This window comes from Siniperca chuatsi, linkage group LG24 (genome assembly GCF_020085105.1).
Source record: "Siniperca chuatsi isolate FFG_IHB_CAS linkage group LG24, ASM2008510v1, whole genome shotgun sequence".
NCBI classification, from domain to species: Eukaryota; Metazoa; Chordata; class Actinopteri; order Centrarchiformes; family Sinipercidae; genus Siniperca; species Siniperca chuatsi.
The window spans coordinates 3,051,428-3,073,669 of NC_058065.1; the positions used below are offsets into that span (position 1 = coordinate 3,051,428).

The window sequence follows — 22,242 nt, forward strand, 5'->3', positions numbered from 1 at the left end:
TAAAAATGTATGTTGATTATATATTATATATATATTACTCTTGACAGTACATGCACCTCCGCTTATTACTATTACTTATTACATATTTGGTGACACTGTATTATTATACTGTACTTTCATCATCAACCGGTAAACCCACTTGGTACTTTGACACTTAGTTTATCTTATACTTATACCAACCTAATACGTAATTTATTTTCTAACCTGTTTTATAGTGTTTATAGTGTATCATATCGTTTTCTAGTACTTCTCCTGTGTGCACTGACGTAAAGGCGAGCTGCTGTAACAAAGAGTTTCCCTACGGGGATCAATAAAGTATTTCTGATTCTGATTCTGAGTTAAGTTGATTAATACAGTTGTTTTTTTAATTAAATTAAGCACAACAGCCTTGAAGTGCTGCCTTACAGGCTCAGTTCAGGGCAAAGATGTGTTAAAAGCTGAACAAAGCAGTTGGTTTGTCAAACAAAGTTTGTGAAAAGTATAATTTTGTGGGTGAAGTCTTATGAGAAGGCTTGTAATTTGACAGTTTAATGTGGATAGATTTCAAAAACTTGCATTTGCTTTTCAAGTTCAAGTTTATTAGTCATTCCAACTATAACAAATACAGCTGAAATGAAATTTGGTTTCTGACAAACATCAGAAAATCACTTTAAAACACTGTGTGTTTTGGAATAAAACAAAATATTTGAGTGAGTTTTAAAAAAAAGTGTATACAGCAGCACTTTGGCCAATATTGCAGTGATTTGTGGAATTTGTGTCAATTCTCGCATTTGCAAAAAAAAACAAAAACATATTCATGTGGGGACAGATAAACTGTTTCATGTGTAACATGAGCCAAAAAGACAAACACCTACAGTTTAATCAGGTTTTGCCTTGAGGGCTACACGAATAACTAACGGTCCGGTGAAAGCAACATCAACGGTACTGAATAATGACGACAGAAGTCTTCACTTGTATGTGCAGCAAAGAAAAACAATAATAATGATTTTACTTCTGGTACATTCCTTTTACAGATTCTCACAGCTGTCATTTTACCCAAATCAAATCTAAAAGCGCTTCATGAGGATGAAGGAGGAAGCACAAAGTCATGGCTAAGTAAGAGGAACTTGGGATAAAAGTGTAAAACAATCTGTGTGGTGAAGTTGGAGTCTGAAAGAAAGCCAGACATGTTGTTCTGGTCCTGAAGGGGATTGGCGGGGAAATTGGTATCAATTTTCTCTCCTGAAAAAACAAACAAACAATAATAACATGTAGGATCCGGATCCTTTATCCGACAGGTACAGCCGAAGTCCAGAATGACTGCTAGGAAATATCCCAGCATCTGGCTGTAAAAGTTGAGCAAGAGATGAAAATGCATCATCAGAGATCATAAACTACAGGAAACGTCTGTACTTTCCTGCATCTGTATTTTACATGATTCTGAAAGACTTGCTGAGAATAGGTATATATACAAGCTGACAGTTAAATAAAGAAAAACAGGCTTATGTTTTGTTCAAGAGCATATGTAAGTGACAAACATTGTCAGTATTGTGATCATCTCTATATTGTTTTGTCATAAAATGAAGACTTGATGTGACAATAATCTTCCCCTGCCTGTCTCCTACTCTGTCCAACCTCAGCAAACATGAACAGTAACTACTTTTGTTTCAACGGCTGCAACATGCCATCAGTCTGATACGGGGAGACTGTAAACTGAAGGACTGTTTTTTGTCTTCCAATAATATCATTTTCATGTCAATAATTATTAGCAATTAATTCAAGTCATGGCAGAAAAGCCTCTAAAGCAGCAAACAGACAATAAAGCACAAAATGTTGTTTCAGGTAAACCTTGCAGACACATTCAGTCTGTAAGACCCAATCAGTATTTTATCTTAAATCTGCATTTGACTTTTTTTGTTCTATCATAATTTTAAAAAAACAGGCCTGTTTTAGTCTATTACTGACAGAAACTTTACAAACTGAGATAGTTTAGTAATACTTTATAAAACTGAGAGTATTAGCAATAACACCTGTAAATATCTGTATATAACATGCAGTAATATCTTTATAAGGTGCAACAGCATTTGGTACAACGTACTATGGCAGCTTCTGATATGCCACTTCTTTTTATCTTATGATTATTATGATTTATCTGTATGGGTGTGTGTAATATGTGTGCGTGTGTGGAAAGTTAAATGGACCGTTTTAGGAGCTGCACAATGTGCAGTGACAATAAAGTTTGTCTTTGTTTAAGTTTGGATCACAAATCTTTCACACAAGCGTTCAAATGCGCAAGCATCTGCTCTTCTTTAATTCGCTTCACTGTCTTCAAAAGCAAACATTTTAAACAAACAACTATGAAAATATGCTCATTTGCTTTCTTAGCCTAGCTTAGCACAAAAGACTGAAAGCTCGGGAAAACTGCTAGCCATGTACAAAGTACTCTTTCCAACAAGTCCAAAGCTGTCTTTGTAAACTTTGTATTTTCTTTTTGAACTGGTGTAGAAACTTTTAGAAATGTATAAACAAAACACAGTGGTTTAAACAGTTCAGAATTGAGTCCTTTAAGTTTGATTTTCTTAAAATAAGTGAAAATACAAACAATCAGGTTTAATGTTCTTGATTCTAGTGCAGATATGCCTTATTTTTCTTGTTTCAAGATCTCAGATTTTATTTTAATTCTTGAAACAACTTGATTTCTAGTAAACAGATTGAAATATTTTTACTGCAGTTGCACTTTAAAGGGCTTTTATGGGGCTTATTGACAGAATCACTTGATAAACTCTTGATAGTGATCTGTTCCAGTAACATGGCATAAAACTGACCTAGGTAATTAGCTATAATAAAAAACACAAGTCTAGATTGCTCAGCTTTATCATTTTATTGCTTTGAAAGTGGGTGAAAGAGTGCACTGCATACATGAAGTGTGCGTGGGCCGTACACAGTACCCAGGGGCACGCCCACGTCGGTCCATGAAGTTCACAGTGGTGGGAGGCTACAGTAGGCACGTCTTCAAATATATATGTAGAGAGTCCCCTGAATGGGCCAAAGCAGATAGTAAAGTGCTAACTTTTGGATTAACCTCCTCAGAAACTTCAGCTGTAGAAAAGGTACATCTGTCAGGAGTCCAATGGTAATGAGACTGTCCCGTAGTTTTTAGATGGGAGCTTCAGCTAAAAGCACCAAGTGTGAATGAAAACCTGTGAGGTTACAGGCAACAAAACCATCCAGGGAATACTAGCAGTGTATTATTGTATAGAAAGCAAGTAGGAGCAACGTCTGTACTGCTGGAACAAGTCAGCATCGTCTTTATGAGAATAAAATGATCAGATTCACCTCTTTTCTAGCATAAATGAAAGAGTTTCACTCCATAATGAGATATTATGGAAAAGTGACATCTACCCTTATAGAATAATACACTACACAAAGGAAGAGAGGGTTTGTTGTAAAAGCAGGAAAGATAACTTAATCATCTTGTCAACCATGATATTAACACTTTTAAAAACTGGATTATAACCTAAAACAGATTTATAGCATTTTGGAATCAAACTCTTCATTTCATTAGAAAACAAAAAGTAGTCAAAATAAATTACTGGGGAAACATTTCCCCTTTCTCCATGGAGGTTTTCAAAAAGGCTACAATAAATTACTAGAAAATATTACTTTAATACTTAAAACACACGTGATGATAATTAATTACAAACCCGGCCACACAATGCAGGGGAGCGAGCTCATGATGCAACTTAAATACAATTCAGACACACAAATAATGACACCGGAAACACTGTAAGATAAGAGACAACCAAAGTCATGTGTTTACATAATGGTCGAGAACATAATTTGGTTTGTGTGTATTTATGTGTGTGAATTTTCAAACCCTCCACTTTCCCATCTTCGTCTCTAGGGGGGCGTTGAGGTGCAAATACATGCAGCTGTCAATAAAATATGATTCTGATTGTAGTTTTCTATCTAAAAATCAGTGTTTTAGCATCAAACACTGCACTCTATAAAACATTTGACTTTTCTGGAGAATGAAGGCTCAACCTGGAGCGACGGGTGTTAAAAAAAGGCCTCCGATAGTGACCAGTTTGAGAGAAATTCAATGCTGGTCACTATTAGCATTGATTGTGTTTGATACTCCATACATAAATGCTTAGGTATTATAAGTTTAAAAAGGTGCAGTGAGTTGTCTGAAACATTAGTAAATCATAAATACCTTGAGGATACTTTGGGAAACTAATAGATCATTGAGTCTCTAGACCAAATTTACTTGAAATCAGCTGGATTCACAGCACAAAACTGACAGAGGGCACTCACAGAACAAAGTTTCTGCTGCAGAAGGAATGAAAGGTCGACATAAAATCATCTTTGTTTATCCTCCTCACGGTAAAAGAGAAAACTTGTTGTTTCGTGAGCACAGTAACTTTTTCCAGGAACCCGTGAACCTTTTTAGGAACTCAGGAACTTTACCTGCAAGTCTAGGCAAAGAAGGTTTATTCAATTATTAATTCAGATGCGCATTAAAGCAGAAAAATAAATCAGAAAACACCCTGCAAAGAGGCATCTTGCTCTTCTGGCTCTTTCAGTCTCTGTGTCTTCGGTTCAATATCCATTTAAACACCACAGCTGTGAATCAGTTGATTACAAATGGCCACACAATGTCTCTGTGTTCTTGTCTAGTCCTTGTCTGAACTGGGCCTCGTTTTTTAATCAATTATCGTTCTAATTGACTAATCTTTGTTCCTAATTTAGTTCCTAGAACCATTTGGTCAAAAAGGGCCACTTGGGAAATGTAGTATTCATTTTGAGAAACAATATAAATTTCGCTGGCATGAAATGGAGGCTTGAAATCATCTCAGCCATGACATTAATATTAAAATGCTACATGTAGCAGCCTCGAGTGTAGAAATAGTCCCCCAACTTCCTGGTGCCCCAATCGTGATCCAGTATTTCTCCTGCGAAACAGCATCAGAGCAGCGGCCTCTGCTCCAGCGGCAGGCTGTCCACCAGGCACTTCAGCTGCTCCTCGCCCAGCTTGATCTTATCCTCGAGTTTACGCTGCTCGATGATGAGGGCCGACTTCATCTTCACAAAGTGGCGGTAGTCGTCCAGGCTCTCTGCGTCCAGGTGGGCCTCCATGATGCCAGAAACCAGCCGCTCCCGACGGTCCAGGTTCTCCTTCAGCTCCTTGGCATCCTCGTGCTGCCGCATCAGCAGCTTGCGCTTCTCTGTCAGGGTTCGCTGATGAAGTATGGATATCAGTAATTATTCAGTAGATCAGGTGGACAGTATGGATGACATTTATGCATTATTTGATGTGACCAAGGCTGTTACCTTCTCCTCCGGCGGGGCTTCATCCTCCAGGCTGTTGAGAGCGTTCTCCACCCGGGCGAGCCGCCCCGACAGCGACAGCAGCAGGCTCACCACCTTGTCCAGGTCGCCCACGAACATGCGGAACTTGTCGAGCTGGTTGGGCTGACAGAGGCGCTGCACGGTGGCCTCCACCTCGCGGCCCAGAGCCTCGTTGTCCTCCACGTCCTCCTGCAGGCTGTGCCGTGCCTCCCGCAGCACCTTCAGCTTCCCCGCCAGGCTGGAGATCAGCTCTTGCTGGAGAGCATGAAGAAAACAAAGGGAGTAAAACACATACAGAGCATTAAGACAAGAAGGGAGAACGTTTTCCTAAATTTCTACTTACCGACTATTAAAAACGTTCTAATTTCTGTCGAGACTGACTGATGGAGACTGCACGTGTTATAAAACATAATATTACATGCTGCCTGTCTCTCACTGGGTGAGTTTTACCTTTTTACTAGCGAGGTCGACGTCCAGTTCGTCCTCAGAGTCCTGCTCCTCCAGCTGCTCCTGCATGTCCTTCATCTTGATGAGGAGCTCGGCTTTGGGAGCCGATGTGCTGTAATAGGAGGAGCTGGGCACCAGGGAGGCTGCTGCTGACACGGACACGTCCTCCTCCTCCCTCCTGACAGCACACACACACACACACACACACACACACACACAGGTAAACACAAACACAGCTGAGCAGAGGTTCTGAGACATTTTTCTGTTTCAACTTTTCCTAGAAGCTGTGAATTCAGGTCCGATTTTTAGGAAATACAGAGTGATGCTGCATCTTTGTACACAACATCTTTGAAATCTTTAACTGAAACACGACGTCGTCCGTTTATGTTCTCGCACAGAGACTCTGGATTAAAAATCATCTACAACACTGGCGAGTCCTTCTCTCAACACTGTCTTACTTCTGACAAACATATTTATGTGAGTGATCTATTTTAAATCCATTTCCCCAATATTTATAATGCCATTTGTTATGATAATCATTAAGACAAGGGAGACATTTGGGAATATTACCGACAGGAAAATAAGCATTTAAAATAAATAAATAACCAGCAATAACCGGAATACACATAGAAATAGTGGAAAGTAGTCAGCAACTATACAGCAGGTCGACATTCTTGGAGTCTGATTGGAGGAGATAACTGATGAGACATTTGTCCACCAGAGGGCAGGCTGAGTGAAGGATGAACAGGCAAACAAATATCAAACCTTCAGCGCACTCATTTCTGGACTGCCTTAAAACTTTTACTAGTCTAACACTTAAAATTGGTTTAGTTTGTTAATTAATCAATTCCCTGGTTTTTCCTTTTACTGTGTGTTTATATATTCATGTATACATTTGTATTTTCTGACTATTTTGATTTTGAAAAAAGTTAACTGATTCCTGAGAGGATGGGAGTAAGTTTGAACACTTCCAGCCACTTTGTCAGAGAAGCTAAAAATCATTCTTTGATTAAAAATAGCTCGTTATTAAAACTGTGTAATCAGATGAGAAATTCCAGGATAATTGAGGGGAGGTCAGAGGTCAAAGTCATTTAAAGAAGAGTTCGCAGGTTCAGTGTCTTGCTCAAAGAAACTTCAGCAGGACGGACACTTGAGGAGACAGTAGCCCCTTCTGGATGCAGTTATAATCACATCTGGAAAGGACAAAACATTTAAGCAGCAGAGGGCCTTTAATATTTTTTGCTGCTGTGTTTCTGAAGCTGCAGCAGAAAAACGTAATTAATCATTTTAACCAACGTTGTCTAGAGAGAGTTTAGCCTCTACCCAACGCTGAACACACTGCCGTACTAATTAAATGCCCCACCTGTCCATGCTCCTGGGGGATGAGGTGAGCAGCCTGGAGCCGGTTGAGGCCCTCCTGCGCTGGAGGGCCCCCTCCAGGATCTGCTCCTCTGTGGGGAAGAGTCCTTCCATCAGGTCCATGGTGGTCATCCTGCCACTCTGGTCCAAGATGTCCACCAGGGACTTGTCTTTACCCATGATGTCCCTGGCCAGCTCCTCTCTCTTGGCGTCCTCCTCTGAGCGCCGAGCCCCCGCTGAACTCGACTCAGGGACCGACTCCTGGACCGACACCAGAGCCGGAGCCAGGTCGTGAGCGGCCTGGCGGGTGTAGACGCTGAACAGGGACGAGGCCGGGCGCTCCGTGGCGCTCAGGGAGGGGATGTGGGGCGGCGGTTCAGAGACGCTGCAGGTCTCGCTGCTCTGAGGCAGGTAGGCCCTGCCCTCTCGCTCCGAGCTGCTCTCAGCGTGGACGATCCTCACGGGGACTTTCCTCACCGGGCTGTTCACATCCATCTCTGCTGGGAGCTTCAAATCATTTTCTGACCTGGACAGGAAACAGATCTCAATATCAAAGCCTGGAATTTTTCATTTGCTCATGTTTTTTGATTGAGGAAAGGTAGATATAGGTGGAGTGATAACAACATCCGAAAACCTTAAGAGTCTTGTCTGATGCCTGTGTGTTATTTGAACTACCATTTAAACATTTGTTTTATTTTTTTACATTTTATTCTTATAATTATTAATTGAATCAACTATTAGGTATTTTTATTACCTTCAAAGACTTCAGTCGAAGGTTTAAATTCTCCGGTGTAAGAAAATTCAGACATCAGTGATATCATGGAACCTTTACAACAAACTGTACAACAAAAACAAAAATATGCATCGCTGGTTTTGAATTTTGGGAACGCAATGTCTTTTAACTGGACAATTAAAAAAAAGAATGAAGCAGAGATGGCAGAACATGGAAATGCATTTTTTAATAAACATAATAGCTACACAGTCGACCATTTCTAATTAAAGAATGAATCGTACAGTAGAACTGCAATGGAAACCAAAAGGTCACAGCAGCCGTTGTGGCTTTAACAAAATTACAGCCTCCAGTTCGATTTGTCTCAGGCCGCAGAGGAAATCGACTACAAGCACAATCAAACTCTGATCTTCCTCTCTGTGGTCACATTTTTCATTTTCAGCAGCTGACAGAAGTAGCAGCACTTTCACAGTGACAACAAGCTTTTCTTAAATCAATTCCTTTGACACCATTTGAGGTCAATCCCACCACAAGTGTTATTTGAAGTCCGACGTATAAGCATAATAATTTATCATGCTTTCTTTCTACACTCGTGTAGATTGTGTCATCATATTGTTTATCACTGCCTGACTCGCCCTCCATGTTTTTTCTTGAACTTGTTTACCTAAAGTTGTTATTCAAAGCCTCCTCTACTAGAACAGAAGGGAAAAGCTTTACGTAACGAGGTGCAGAGGGGAGACCTGAAGCACTTTAGCTAAGCTGCTTACCTGAGCGGTGAGTCATCCTGCACGAACACGGCCGGCGGCTTGTCCGTCAGTCTCAGTGGTGCAAACTGTGGCGAGGGAGACCGCACTCTATCTGCGGGAAGAGACACAGCGGCCGTCCAGGAGGTCAACAGGGATGAAGAGGAACGTGGCTGCGGTTGCTCCTTCTCCTCCTCGTTTTCTACACCTTCTCTGCTCATGTCTGCTCCGGACGTCCTGCTGAGGTGAGGGGAGCTGGCTGGGGCGGAGCCGGCGGAGGAGTTCTGGGCAGTAGCATGGTGCTGGGTGTCAGAGCTGGAGCTGGACAGAGGCTGGAGCGCTGCCTGGGCGCCAGCGAGGAATTCCTGAGAGGAGGATGTGGTTTCTGGGCCTAAATGGGGCCTGGGCGGCGGCAGGAGGCCCTTGGTTTGTGGAAGCTGGGATGGGTGATGGGAGCCAGGGTTGGGCTTGAGGCTGCAAGGGCCTGAGGAGTGTGTGGTGTGGGAGGGATTGGCAGCATCTGGTTGGGTCCTGTGGTCAGTGAGGCCTGGGACCAGGCCTTCGTTTCTGGGGACTGATGGGGCCAACTGTGGGCTGTGGTGGGGCTGGTATCGCAGCCTGCTCTCCATTTTTCCTCTAGAGGTCAAAATAAAGACAAACTCCATCAGTACCTGAGGGCAAAGTCTAATTTTACCTTCTTTACAAGGGAGATCAATCAATACATTGATTCAATTTGTCTTTCTTTATAAAGCTGTTAATGAAATCTTCCTGCCCCTTGCATATAACTATAAGTTTTGTATAGTTTTGTTTACAGTGCAAGTCTGTACCTTTCTTCGATATACAATATCATTTTAGAATAACTTTCAAAGATGTTTACCAATTCAATTTATGTATTTATTTATATAGCGCCAATTCATAACAGAAGTTATCTCATCGCACTTTTCCTATAGAGCAGGTCTAAACCGTACTCTTTATAATATTTACCAGATTAACATCTCTGAAAATATATATGAAAATGTATTCCAGGTTCCGAGGAGAAAAGTTTGTTTACACACTGGTACTCATGGATCCGGTCCATATGTGCTGTGTGATTTTCTGTAGTACTGTAGAAGAAATTGGGCATCAACTCAGACTCCATCAAGACAGCATGAGTCAGAAGTAGTTTTTTGGCTGGTTGAACCACAGGTCTGTGTAGAAAAACAAGCCTGTGACTCTGGTGGTTTTAGTACATCTAAAAAACAACTAAGATTTTTATTCTGCAATTCTGTGGGTATGTTTTTGCTAGAAAATTCAATAGCTCATTTTGGAAAATATGATGTGCAATGTTCACAAGAAGTTGTTTACGCAGCTAAAGTGCCACCATGTTTACTCCACTAACATGTCTGATTGGTTTATTTGAACCACATTAGTGGATATCTGACTTAAAGAAAGCTTTCATCTAAATAAATGTTGTAATTATTATTAGTTGCAGAATTGTCCAGGATCAAATTCTCTGCCACACGTCGAATGATATGATTACATTAACAGCAAATTGTTTAAAATAAGATGGAGACAAACTGGATTTTTAAAAGGAAAGTTTTAATCCAGACCTTATAGAAATATTGTTTCCCTTCATTTATAATCAGATAACTTTAGCCTCTCTAAACAAACTATACTGCTGCAGCATCTCATTGGCTTTAAAATAGACTGAAAGAGCAAAACGAAAACATAAGAAAACACTTGACACAAGTGCACATTCTGACCTTTTAAAGGCTACTTGTGGGTACTTTCCCTTAATTTGAAAGATTAACAGACCGGCCACTTAAATAAACCTTACATTAAATGGGTAAAACACGTAATCATTAATGTACTGGCAGACTGAGAAGCATAAGCAACACTTCGGGCTTAATCTTTATGTTTTTCCGGTGGAAATCACTAGTTTTATCTCTTTAACTTTTAATCCTTAGATTAAAGTGAAATTGGCATAAAATAAGTAACTTTAAGGGCCTTTTAATGTATAAATTAGGGGTTTTGGTTAATGGTGAATGTAAAGCAAAACTGCACAAATCACCACGGACGTCAGTGGTTGGAATTTTATCTTGTTCAAACACCACCCACCAAAAAGGTGCGTGAAGTAACACTAGAAAGAAGGAATTCCAGCTACACTTCAGCTAAGATATCTTAGTGTAAGGTTTGTTGACACTTGTGGTCGAATGTCGTATTTCCTGAAAGGTGTTTATGTCCCACCTTGCGCACAAGGCAGCATGTCAACAAAGAAGCAAGTGCTGTGTATGAATTTCACCATGTAGCCAAGAAAGAGATCATGTACAATCATGTATGTAACAGATAAGTGTTCATTTTCAACACCAGCTTAAGGATAAAATAATACACTCTCCACCCGCCGTAAATCACCTGTAACTGCACAGACACTTTTGTAAATCTGGGTGTAGTTTGCTACAGGAGTCCAGGAGATACTGTTCACATTAACAACTCCAGGTAAGGTTGGGAAGAATGACAGAAAATGATATTTTCCTTTCAGCTCAAGAAACCTGAAATGAGAAACTGAGACGTGTTCCCTCTCTGCCCTGAAATCTCACCACTCAAATACATTCCACATTTACATGAAACTTCACAAGCATTTCTTTTTGGCGGATGTTCCAGAGCGATCGACAGGTCAGAGTGAGCAGGTAGTCGTTCTAATGGACACTTTGGAAAGTGCAGCGATCAACTGTTTGACCTTTCTTTGACTTGGCTAACGCTGTGCCATCCTGCTCCCCTTCGGGTCGTTGGATATTTACCGTTTGGCCAAACAGTAATACAGCAAGAGTGATGAGAAAATAATTGATAATTCGTTTACTTCACTGTCCATTTTACTATTCTTTTGATTGCCTCCTTTTTAGCTTGTAATTTTTGGACTGAATTTCGTCTCTATTGTCTTCTTTATTATCTAATTTATCTTTTATATGTACAATCATCTCACCTGGTGGGGTAACTGCTCTGCTGGCTGTGAGGGTCTCTCCATGGTGAAGGAATATTCTGCAAAAGAAAGATAAAGGGCCTCCTTGCTGAACTCTGCAAATCAATTTATGAGTTCTTGTTAAGTTAATTTGGATGAAAACATCCAGTTTTCAAAATACGGTGAGTTTACATTTCATGCCATCAATCATTACTAAGCATCTCATGTTGGAATAAATCTAGTCAAATAGGTACTTGAACAGACTCGGTAGGTAATCTGCCACACAGAATAGACTTTTCTAAATCATTCAATATCCACATATTCTGGGCTTCTCACCTGTGTATAGAAGTCTGCAGAGGGAGAAGATCTGGATCTCTCGTGGATGCATACAGCTTTCTCCTCGGCATCTGCATCCAAGATGTCCTCCGCTGAGTGATACCTCCCTTGCGTCTTGGCCTCTGACTTCTTCTGTTTGCTCCACGTGGCCTGATACTCAGCGAAGGTCCCAAGCCTCTGCTGCTCTAGTAAGACCTGTTCATGCCCAGGGCTGAGGAGGTTGGGTTCTGTGGATGGGAGAGTTCTCTCTTTGGGTTTGCCTGTCTCACCAAGGTCTGCGTTCAAGTTTGTATCCTGACTGGACTTCAGCACAGGCCTGGAAAATGCCGGTTTGCCCTCAAAGAACTTCCTCCGCTCTCCAAAAGACCCTGTTTGAGGGTCTCCCTCCACTCCCACTTTGTCTATCTTGTCAGGCTCTGAGAAGGAGTGCGTCCTCTTGGCCAGGGGGAAGCGCTTACGTCCTCTAATGCGTTCATTGGAGGTTTTAACTACAGGCGTCTCTGGCCCAAGGTCTCGTCTCTGAAAGGAGGTAGCCTGTAGGACCCTGGCCTGCGCCTCTTTCAGGTGGTCCTTGTAGGTGTTGGAGAAGGAGACACCATAAGACGTAGAAGTCTTTGTGGATCTCCACTCCTCTGCCTCCTCATCCTCGGCATCGCATGTCAGGGTTGCAGCACTGCGGCTCTTTTGCAGCTGGGCTCGCTTCTGCTGGATCTCATTACGGAGGGTGGTGGCATAACGGTCGCTGCGCCGATTTGATTTTCCACTGCTGACGGCCATGGGGTCACCAGCATCCTGGCTGGACATGACACCCGTGGTCATAGCTGCTGGTTGCCTCTCAGCCAGAGTCCTACTCTCCTGGGCCAGGGAGTGGAGAAGTGGGGTTTTCAGGGGGGATATTCGGTGATCTTCTTGAGGCACCCATGGGTCTTGGTGCCTTGAAAGACTGACCTTATGATCGTTACTTTGATGTGTCGGAAAGTGTCTTTTCATGTCAGAGTGTTCTTCACCTCTCTTTGCAGCATCCTCTGGGCTGCGGCTTCGAACGGAAAGTTCAGAGGTTTGGTGGTCATAATGTAGACCATTCCCCAGATGGGAATGGCCATTGCGCTCCTTATTTTCACTGTAAGGCATCTGGGACTGAGGTAGAGAGTACTTTGCCTTAATGTTTGTCTTCAAGGAACTTGGACAGCCTGGTTCATTGCTGTTTACCCAGTGTGGTTTCTCTGTTTCCCCCCTCCGACCCTCTGCTTTGCCCTGCCTGGCATGGAGCTCAGCAGTCTGAACCAAATGCTTGCTTGCCAGGCCGTAGTATCTGTTGTGCCCCCCATTTCCAAGGTTTGGGTTTGCAGCAGAACTTGCCATGGATGCTGTGGAGTGCCGGATATGTTTGCGGCTGAAGAGGTTTGTGGGCAGATCTTGGAGGCTGCGATAGTAGCTTCCTACACTCTGAATCTTGGTGGGGGGAGCTGACCTGGTCTGCAGGTAGAGGGGGCTTTCGTCACTGTATTGCCTCTGGTGGGCAGCTCGTTGAGTGGAATGAGACTGTCTGACGTCATTGCTGGACAGGGAGAGGAGTTTGTTGGGGTTCACCTGGTTGTGGTTGTGTTCAGCTGCCGTGTTGGGATGGAGGAAGTCTTTGGTGGGCAGAGGGTTGAAGCTATGTCTGGCCTCAGAGGTTTTCTCCTGCTGAGATCTGAGGCCATTCTGATCATTATTTTCTGTTGGTTTTTCGAGTGACCTGCCTTTGCTCTTGGCTGGACCACTAGGCCCTTCAGAGTAAGGGAACACCTTTGTGGCGGCAAAACTGTCACTGCGCAGGGGAGGAGGTGGGGGAGGAGGAGACTGGGAATTCTTCTTTTCTGGTACCTGCCACACTGGGCCAATGCTGGATCTCCCTGCAACGGAGACCCGAGAGGCAGGCCGCTCCTCGGCCCGTGACCCCTCCCAGCCTCCGTTCCCCAGCGTCGGCTGCAGGTACCTGGGCCGCTCGGCCTGCTGAGGTCCTTCACTCTGAATGCCCTTGAAGAAAATGTTTTCAGTGTTGGTACCCTTCCTACCAGATGTGCTGGGGTCATGAACAGGAGGGCTGGAGCCACTAGAGAAACAGCTGAACCTGGATTCTCTTTTGCCTCCTGGTCCACAGAGCGGCTCAGTGTTGCTGATGTATTTAGGTGGGGAAAGACGACCTGGTGGGTAGGGATGAGAGGGATGCTCCAGTCTCTCCATGTTGTTGACTGAGCTGAACTGGCTGGTTAGCTGATGCTGGGTGTCCAGGTCCCCTTGAGTGGACGAGTCTTTGGGCCTGGTGTGTAACATCAGAACAAAATGAATGCTTGAATTTGATGAATTATCGTTATGCTATGTCATAATGCTACCTTTGGTACTTTATGCTTGAAGTGACTTAAAAATTACTTTTGATTAAATAAGAACATCCTTCACACACACACCACCAGCACTATTTGATCAGGCTTGTGGCTAACGAATGAATAAAATATATTTTCTGCCCTCTCTAACACACAGAGAAGCTAAAAGCGAACCTAAAACACTCACCTTGCTTCATGTTTTGGCTGCCAGACTGGTGCTGGGGTGGCCTCTCTCCTAGCGAGCTCTGACTCCTCTTCTGTCAGCTTGGATGAGTGCCAGGAATTGGGCCGCGAGCCTGGATCATTCTTCCTGCAAAGTAGAGAGGCAACAAAACACACAATCGCAAAGGAGTATTTGACATTTCAGCTTATTTTGCGATTTCCAAAATCTTACATGTCAAATGCAATGATTTAACACCGGAGATGTAATCTCCTGGGCAAGCAACCCAAACAACCAAAGCAACATTTGCAGATGAAGAGTCAGATCACAAAATCAATATGTAACGATGGTAAGTCAATAGGGAGTCTATTCGATGGATCCAAACTCACTATTGAGTATTTGAGAAAATATTGGACGTTGTCTGACTTATGAGTACTTAAGTGTATTAAATGTGAATTTGTTTTTCTCACAGTATTTTTACACAATAAGAATCCGCTAACAACATGATGGTATGGATGGTTTCCTTCACTTTTTTAAATGTTAAATTTCATTACAGGATTTGTATTTGGTTTGTTGTTCAGTATATGCCATCAGAAGTTTGGCAGTGGGACGTCAGTTGCAGTCATGTATGTACTGGGACATATTCAATATTTTTCTAGATATTTGTGTGCAAATTGCAAATTCTGCCCTGGCAATCAAATTCATTTCTCATACCTTCTTATAATAGTATCCATACCGTGGTAAGAATCCTAGCAAGATAAACTGATTACTGTACATTACTGTATTATCCACTTTGCTCACACCAAACTTGCACATACCCTTGCCTGAAGCGGTTTTTCCTAGAGAGCATGTTGACAAAGCAAAGAATTACACATGTTCAGTAGATCATTCACCCGAATTTCACACAATATTAAACCAGAGACAAATTAATTAACACAAACGTACAAATTACAACTAAAGAAGTTTTGGTTTGGACAACAAGCATGACACTTAGGGTAATACACAGTGCAAAATACTACAAAGAAACACAAAGCACAATATACAAACTCAATGACCAAAGACCACTTAGGTTCACCAAAAACTACCAGCTAACACAACGGGACGTGGCTGGCTGACGGTACCTCATAGAGCTTCGCAAAATCTTGGTGAGAAAGCTCCTCGCCACATGAACCTCGGTTTCTGACGGCATTGTGCGTGGCGCTACAACATCAACCATTTTAGCCCTGATGGGCGGTGAGTGAAGGAAGAAGAAAAAAGAAGAGGAGGAGGACATACCGACATCAAACATTAACAAAAGAGATGACAAGACACAGAACAACACATTATCAAATTGAGTGTTTCTTCTTTCTGAAGCAGAACTAGGAAACCAGAGAGTCTGAGAGCTAGGTAGAGAGCGTTAGGCCAGTCTTGGTTTTGCTATTACACTAGTCTAATGTAAGTTAGACAGCTGTGCCAAATAAAATTGCCTCATTTTAAGCCTAAAATACTAACCAACCTACCACCAGGCTACCTGTGAACTTTTCCTGCAAAGTAGTCATTAATTTTTCTTTAAACCTAGACTTCTAATCCTCATACAGTGCAACCTTGCTGGCATCCCATCTCTCTTTCAGCTTTCCAGAAACACTGCAGGGGGTGGACCACCTGCTTGAAGTTAAATGTCAAACTGAAATAAGCTGCCTCATAAGGACAATCTGTGTTTTTAAATGCTGAAATGTGACTGTATTTTGGACCAAATCATGGAGCGGACTTTCACCCAGAATGATGTCTGAAGTCCAAGCAGATACCTGTTTAGTGCCTTGCCCAAGGAAACTTCATATTGGCTGGTGGGTGGAACCTGTGACCCCTCTCTTATTGTAAAAGGCTTTCACAACAGGAGCGGGAGACTGATCTGTCACAGCCATATGGCCCGGACAGAGCTTAGCTGCTTAGCTTTTAGAAAAATTAGACCCCAACCTTCCACTCCAAGTTTTAATGTGCAGCTTGAGTTTCACACCGAAAAGAAGTCATCAATGGTACAAAATAAAAAATAAAAGCTATTAGAAGGACAAACTGTACTGTGATAATTGAATGTTTGGGACAAAATACTGTCTTCTTTAAAAATTTAAAGTGCTGATATTTGGGAAGATTGTTTTCCAAGTTCACAAGTTCAAATGTCAGACCAAAGTGAAATATGTCAGCCAAATGAGACTTCAGTCGCCCTGACTGAAACTTTAACCCTGCCAGGCCATGATGGAGATGCTGCATTCTTTCAGCAAAGGAATGCAAGGAGGCCTTACCCTCGATTCAAGTGGGACATCTATGTTAGCCATCTCCCAGGAGTCTGAGAGTTTCCCAGTCGCTGCAGTGGAATAAAGAAAAGCGTGACGCCGTGTTTCTGACTTTCTAACAACACTACACCTGGCTCTGATTTCTTTACTGTCGCTGGTTTGTTGCGTGTGATCCCTCAGGGGGGACAGTACAGCTATACTCTGTACTAATCCTGTCGAGGTGTTGTGGTTTGTTTTGATATTAAGACTTTTATTCTCGTTACAATAAACAGAAAAACAAAGTAAAAAGTCACATAAAACTAAGGGAAAGAAAGAAAGCACAGCAAAGGTCAAAGATTCTTACATTTTTGCGTGTTCAGCTGACCTGCGGTCCCTGACTAAAACACTCATTAATTGGAGGTGTACCAAATGAGCACTGTCATCATTTTCCCTTTAGTTCGTCCCAGATTACATAGTGCTTTCCAGGAACCTTCCCATGAACTCCAGTTTGATTTTCAGCACGTTTTTTAAAATAAGCATCAGTTTACCATTACAGTAACTTTAGCAGGATAAAACTGTACAAATTAAAGCTTCTGGTGCTCGTGAACAGCCAAACATTTCTGCAGGCATCCATGATTTTCCAACCTTTGAAGCTTGAATGCACCTTGTCGGGATTGAAGGATCTCCCACTTATTTCTCCGGCTATAAACCAAAGATCTACACAGCTCTTTTTCTTTTGTATATTCCAAACAAACCAAAAATGTAGGAAAAGGCTACAACAGCAAATGTATGGATCAGCAAATGGGGCCTTTAATGAAGTGGACATCGGTGTTTAATCACAAACTTCCCAAACTGTTGCTTTAACTTAAAAACCTTCCCTCCCTCTGCTCAATGTGACACGCAAAGTGAGAGTCGCGTTGCCTCCAAACAAACTCCTGCACAATAGAAATGCAAATGTCACTTTTTCTAAAGCGCGGAGGGTCTATTGTCAGGGGATACAGCTGGTCTGTCACAGATATTCCAGAGGGGAGGAGACGCCACCGTTCTCTCCCAGGATATACGAGCCAAACTAAGGCCGAGTTCATTCACAGCTGACCCAGTTGGCTACTACCACATCCATAGCATCAATAAAGCTTCCATGTGTGTCTTAAAAACGCACACAAAGACTGATAATTATGACGCAATATCTGTATAATCTGTATCTATAATATCCTGGGTAGTACTGAAACGATTAGCGGATCAACAGAAAATGAATCAGCCACACATTCTCTGGTTCTGGCTTCTCAAAAGTGAGGATTTGCTGCTTTTCGCTGTTTTATGTCTTTGTAACTTGAATATCTTTGGGTTTTGGACTGTTGCTCGGACAAAACAAGACATAAGTATTGATAAAAATGACAAATCCTTGCAGGGGTTATTAAAATATCCGGACTGACGCATTTTTTTCACCTGTGTTATAAAAACAGACAAAAATGATAAGGAGACTTTTGCAGTGTAAACCGACTTGCTTGGGTGTCTCTTAATGAAATTAAGTGAAATGAAGCAACAAAACATGACAACAAAACATGGTAACTTACCTCAAATAGTTTTGAGTTTTATTTGTGTGCAAGTTCTCTTTGTGGTCTACACCAGTTCCGGTTCAAAAAGGGACACTTCCACTTTACTTCCCCACAGCCGACTCCTTCAAAAACGCTTCTCGACAGGAAAAACAGTCGCACTTTGACACCACAACTCCCACCAGTCTGACAGAGACGAGAGCTCTGAGGAATCTGGGAAGTCCATGACTGAAGAGCTGCTGTCCCCCTCCTCCTCCTCCTAGTATGACCACACATACAAACACACTCCACCTTGTGCTGCGGAGGAGATTTCCTTTGGGATTATAAAAGGGGGATTTGAGACGAGGGGGAGGAGTTATTGTCCCAGTGTCCTTGTTGTAATCTAGTGTTTGGGCTTTAAGTGGCTGGGCCTGCAGAGCCTCTGGGGCTGCTGGGAAAGGGGAATCAATGGGACGTATACACCACAACCGCTCACTGTTTGTCACGAGGTAGAAAGAAAAGTAACATATTTTTTCTGCCAAAAACTAGCACTGGCTGTTCATGAGCCAACATTTTTCAAACAAGGCAGTTACAGTAAAGTGGATTAAGAAAAGATTTTTCTAAAACCAAATTTAAACTTTTAACTCCACCTAAATTAAAACAAACTATTTTTCGTTGTTAGACCATTGCGACGAACTTGGACACAAACTAGACTAAGAGTCTCCAGCCGTGCTAGCGGCTCTGTGAGGCTGTACTAAATGCTAACATGCTCACAATGATGCTAACATGCTAATGTTTAACCATTATAATGTTTACCATGTTCACCATCTTAGTTTAGCGTGTTAGCACCCTAAAATTAGCACTAAACGCAAAGTACAGCTGAGGCTGATGGGAATGTCATTAGTTTTGCATGTATTTAGTCATAAAGTGAAAGTTTGACCTGATGATGGCGCTAGAGGAAAAGTCATCACCAAAGTCGGTAGAATTCATTACCTGTGCTAAATTTCATAGCAATCCATCCAATAGTTTTTGAGATATTTCCGTCTGGACCAAAGTGGTGGACGACCAACTGACCAACATTGCCATCCCTAGAGCCACGCTCTAAAACAGGAGTCTAATCTATCGATATATTACATGTTCATATTCATGAAATCTGATAGTACAAAGTACATAATGGGTGTAAATATTTGTTCATGCCAGTGCAGCAACCAGCCTTATTGCTTCTTGTTTAAAGTTTATTATGACTTACGATAATTCTGTTTTGTACTCTATTTTTTTATTATGTTGTGAAAACTGTGCTGCAATTTTGGCAAGGAGTTCATCCAGCAAAGGGTTGATCCCGGTCTCAAGAGACCATCCTGGTGAACCAAAAAGATCAAATAAAAACAAAAAATCCTATATTTGTTTTGAGTTTTTACGCACAGTTTTGTAATTTCTGCTGCTCACACCAAAACAATAACAAAAGACGTAGTTTGATGACGTCGTTAAGCAGCGTGGGATCATGGGAGTTGTTGTCTTCATTGTTAAACAACCGCCATTGCTGATGAAAATGTATCTTACGTGACTCAGGCAGAAATCATGCTTCACGTGTTAAAAGTTTTATTCCCATTATGTTTAGTCACGTTCGCTGTACTTACGTATCGTGTTTGATTTTTGACGTTTATTAAAACTGATACTCATACTGGTTTTGGCCTGTTATCGGCCTCATATGTGATATTTACATAAGTCTGGTCGTTTTTTTTAGACATTTTAATGCAGAAAAGTTACATATTATACCTTTAAAGTGGTAGATGCAGCACTTTTTCAACCAAATGTAGCCCAATTTCAACCTAGATATCTAACAGCTTACTGGGAAAAAAGATCTATTGACCGCCTCAGTGAAACACTAGAAAAAACAAGTGGCTCTCATGTTTGATTTATTAACTGGGGAAACTGATACCCATACTGGTTTTGGCCCGTTATCGGCCTCATATGTGATACTTCTGTTCGACGCACATTCCATCACGACTATATTTCACAACCCCGTTTTTCTGTTGAAGATCTGCTTCGGTGTCCTTGTCGGGAAACATAGCACAGACAGGAATGTCTGGCCCGGGCCCACGTCTGTTTTGAGAGATACCAGCCAACTTCAGACTGAGGGGAATGAGGGAGGCAGATACTGAGAGACGGCTCCACCGTGAAGAAACTCCTCCACTGGGGAGGAGAGGCTGCAATCTGTGAGACTTTAAAATACAAATCATGTGTGTTTGAAGGGAAGTTACTGTTCATATTATCCACTCAATCATTCTGTAGAGGAGTGGAGTCGAGGTGTTATTTTAGGTCTTATTAAATCTCCGTCAATGGACCTTAAATCACCCAAAATGCTTGTGAAATTTGGTTCAGCCACTTAAGAAATGAGGCAACCAAAATTTATGAGAACGGCTTGTAACTTAGGGGTCTGAATAGAGGGTACGCACTGATGCATTTCTTTTAAATCGAGGCTGAAGACTTTTCTGTTTGCCGCTGCCGTTTATCAAATCAAATGACGATTCATTTCTTACACTGTAACTTTTACTCTCCTGTTTAATCTTTTATTTTCTATTTAAACTCTTTTTAAATTGTATTTAAATGTATTTTTTTTATTGCCCCATGTTGCTTTTATGTTGCAGTGTGCTATATAAATAAACTTGCCTTGATGTTACACACCAACATGTGGCTGCTATGAATGAGGAGAGCTGTAATAATGAGAGGAAAATAAATATCTTGAAAAACTAAGCGTAAAGGCCATCTGTAGAGTGTGACATACCATACCCTTATTAATTATGAACATTTGGGAACCCCCAAAAGTTTATTTTTGTAGGTTTTAAGTGGTTTAAAAATCCCTGAGACTGTTCATATTTCACACGCTGACGATCACATATTTTGGCTATCCAATATCTGTGGTTGTTTCAAGATACAACAACACATTTGCAAATGTTACAAAATCAATGAGCAGGACTGCTTCAAGGCAATTTTAGATTTTTATATGATTTCTGGATCAATTGGATAAAGTACCTTGATTTCTCAGGTATTTAATTTGCTGGATTGGCCAAAAACAGACATACTTGTCTAGTTATATTATCCATTAACAGTTTCTCAATACATTTTTTATATATATACCACTATATTGATATTACAAAGTCACTTCTAACTCAACCAGGTGTTAGACTTTTATGTTCATCTAATGGCTGACAACAACTAAACTATCATGTCTTAGTATCTTCCATTTAGATTGATCACTGACTAAAACACCTGTGTATCCAGCTGTTTTATTTTAGGGACAGGTGTTCCTGTGGTCATATATCACAATAAGAAAAAACTAATAATCTATAAACAAACCTACGTCCTTTTAGAACAAAAGTGATGTTCAGTAAGACATTAACTGATGTGCAGTGAGATATCTCGATGGGGAAATGCTTCACAAGTTAGATGACTGACTTATTAAGTCTGGTGGTGTTTACCTTTCAACAATAATGGTTTACATCACCACCCTTTCCTTTCCTAACCATCTATCACTCCCTCGCCTTTTCATTCCCAGCTCCTATCACACAGCTCACTGGCGACACATCTTGCTGATTCACCAGCTTGCTGGTGTTGGAGCCCAGACAGCCGCCAGCAGCAGCAGCAGCCGCCGCCGCCGCCTGTGGGGCCGATCTCGCCCCGCTGAGCTCTAAACACGACGACACAATACAAAGTGCCAGCGTCATCACAGCTGGGCTTATCGGTGTGTCACTGCCTGCACCGGCAACAAAAAAATAAAAAATAAAAAGGGGGAGAATTACATGGACTGGAGAGAAAAGTACAAACTTTGACACAATGCAAACCTGAAGATGACCAACATCTGGAACATCTGGCTCTGTTCTCACAAAATCTATACTGATATCAGGCCAATAATGAGCTTTTTCATATAACCGTCCACTTCACCACAACAGTCTGTAAAAACTAAAGGCAGCAACTAACAATTATTTTCATTAACGATTAATCTGCCGATTAATAAAATGTCAGAAAACAGTGAAAAATGCCCGTCACAATTTCCAAAAGC

At 41.7% G+C, this 22,242-nt stretch overlaps 1 protein-coding gene across 10 annotated transcripts in view; it reads right to left on the reverse strand.

The window, feature by feature from the left end:
• Positions 1-2,845: 2,845 nt before the first annotated feature.
• Positions 2,846-22,242, reverse strand: part of LOC122871838 (protein Shroom2-like) — a 29,444-nt gene continuing 10,047 nt past the window's right edge. For 4 of the 10 annotated variants that reach the window (XM_044187263.1, XM_044187266.1, XM_044187270.1 and 1 more), the window contains 8 exons: positions 14,432-14,554; positions 11,882-14,183; positions 11,570-11,661; positions 8,635-9,246; positions 7,142-7,663; positions 5,782-5,956; positions 5,314-5,586; positions 2,846-5,220 (listed from right to left, as the gene is read on the reverse strand). In XM_044187263.1, the coding sequence (XP_044043198.1) occupies positions 4,948-5,220; positions 5,314-5,586; positions 5,782-5,956; positions 7,142-7,663; positions 8,635-9,246; positions 11,570-11,661; positions 11,882-14,183; positions 14,432-14,554 (4,372 nt within the window). In that variant the 3' untranslated portion in view covers positions 2,846-4,947. Of the gene's footprint in view, positions 5,221-5,313; positions 5,587-5,781; positions 5,957-7,141; positions 7,664-8,634; positions 9,247-11,569; positions 11,662-11,881; positions 14,184-14,431; positions 14,555-15,222; positions 15,244-15,525; positions 15,628-16,680; positions 16,716-18,224; positions 18,505-22,242 lie in introns of those variants that run through there. The other 6 variants (XM_044187264.1, XM_044187273.1, XM_044187272.1 and 3 more) reach the window with 4 other exon arrangements.